We start from the raw sequence: 361 nt of genomic DNA, 5'->3' as shown, positions 1-361 counted from the left end.
TGACTTAACATTTGAGCATAAATATCCTTGCATTTATAGGTTAGGAATTCGTGATCATAAACCTTTTATGTTCAGTTTGTCTTTGTTCACGATCTTAGCAATCATGATTATAAGATCACACTTCGAAAGAACGTGATTTGACAATCCAAACGCGTTTGGATCACCGTAAGAAAGCGCCTAATGATATGAATAACTAGTAGGGCGACTTAGATCAATAATATAATATAAGTGCCTGAATATGTTGCCTCTAACAATATTAACTGCGCTATGTAGGCAAATATGCCAGCACAATCCCTAACAATATAACCGTGACATAGGAGGCTAACCAAGCGAATACGCTGATCTAATAATAATAATAATA

The 361-nt window shown here is 34.9% G+C and overlaps 1 protein-coding gene across 1 annotated transcript in view; it reads right to left on the bottom strand.

Moving 5' to 3' along the window:
• Window positions 1-265: 265 nt before the first annotated feature.
• LOC116180040 (facilitated trehalose transporter Tret1-2 homolog) overlaps window positions 266-361 on the bottom strand; it is an 876-nt gene continuing 780 nt past the window's right edge. The window contains exon 3 of the mRNA XM_031499865.1: window positions 266-294. Within this exon, the coding sequence (XP_031355725.1) occupies window positions 266-294 (29 nt within the window). The remainder of the gene's footprint in view (window positions 295-361) is intronic.

This window comes from Photinus pyralis, unplaced genomic scaffold (genome assembly GCF_008802855.1).
Source record: "Photinus pyralis isolate 1611_PpyrPB1 unplaced genomic scaffold, Ppyr1.3 Ppyr1.4_LG9, whole genome shotgun sequence".
Taxonomy (NCBI): domain Eukaryota; kingdom Metazoa; phylum Arthropoda; class Insecta; order Coleoptera; family Lampyridae; genus Photinus; species Photinus pyralis.
The sequence above is the reverse complement of the archived record's forward strand: the minus strand, read 5'-3'. Positions and strand labels throughout refer to the sequence as shown.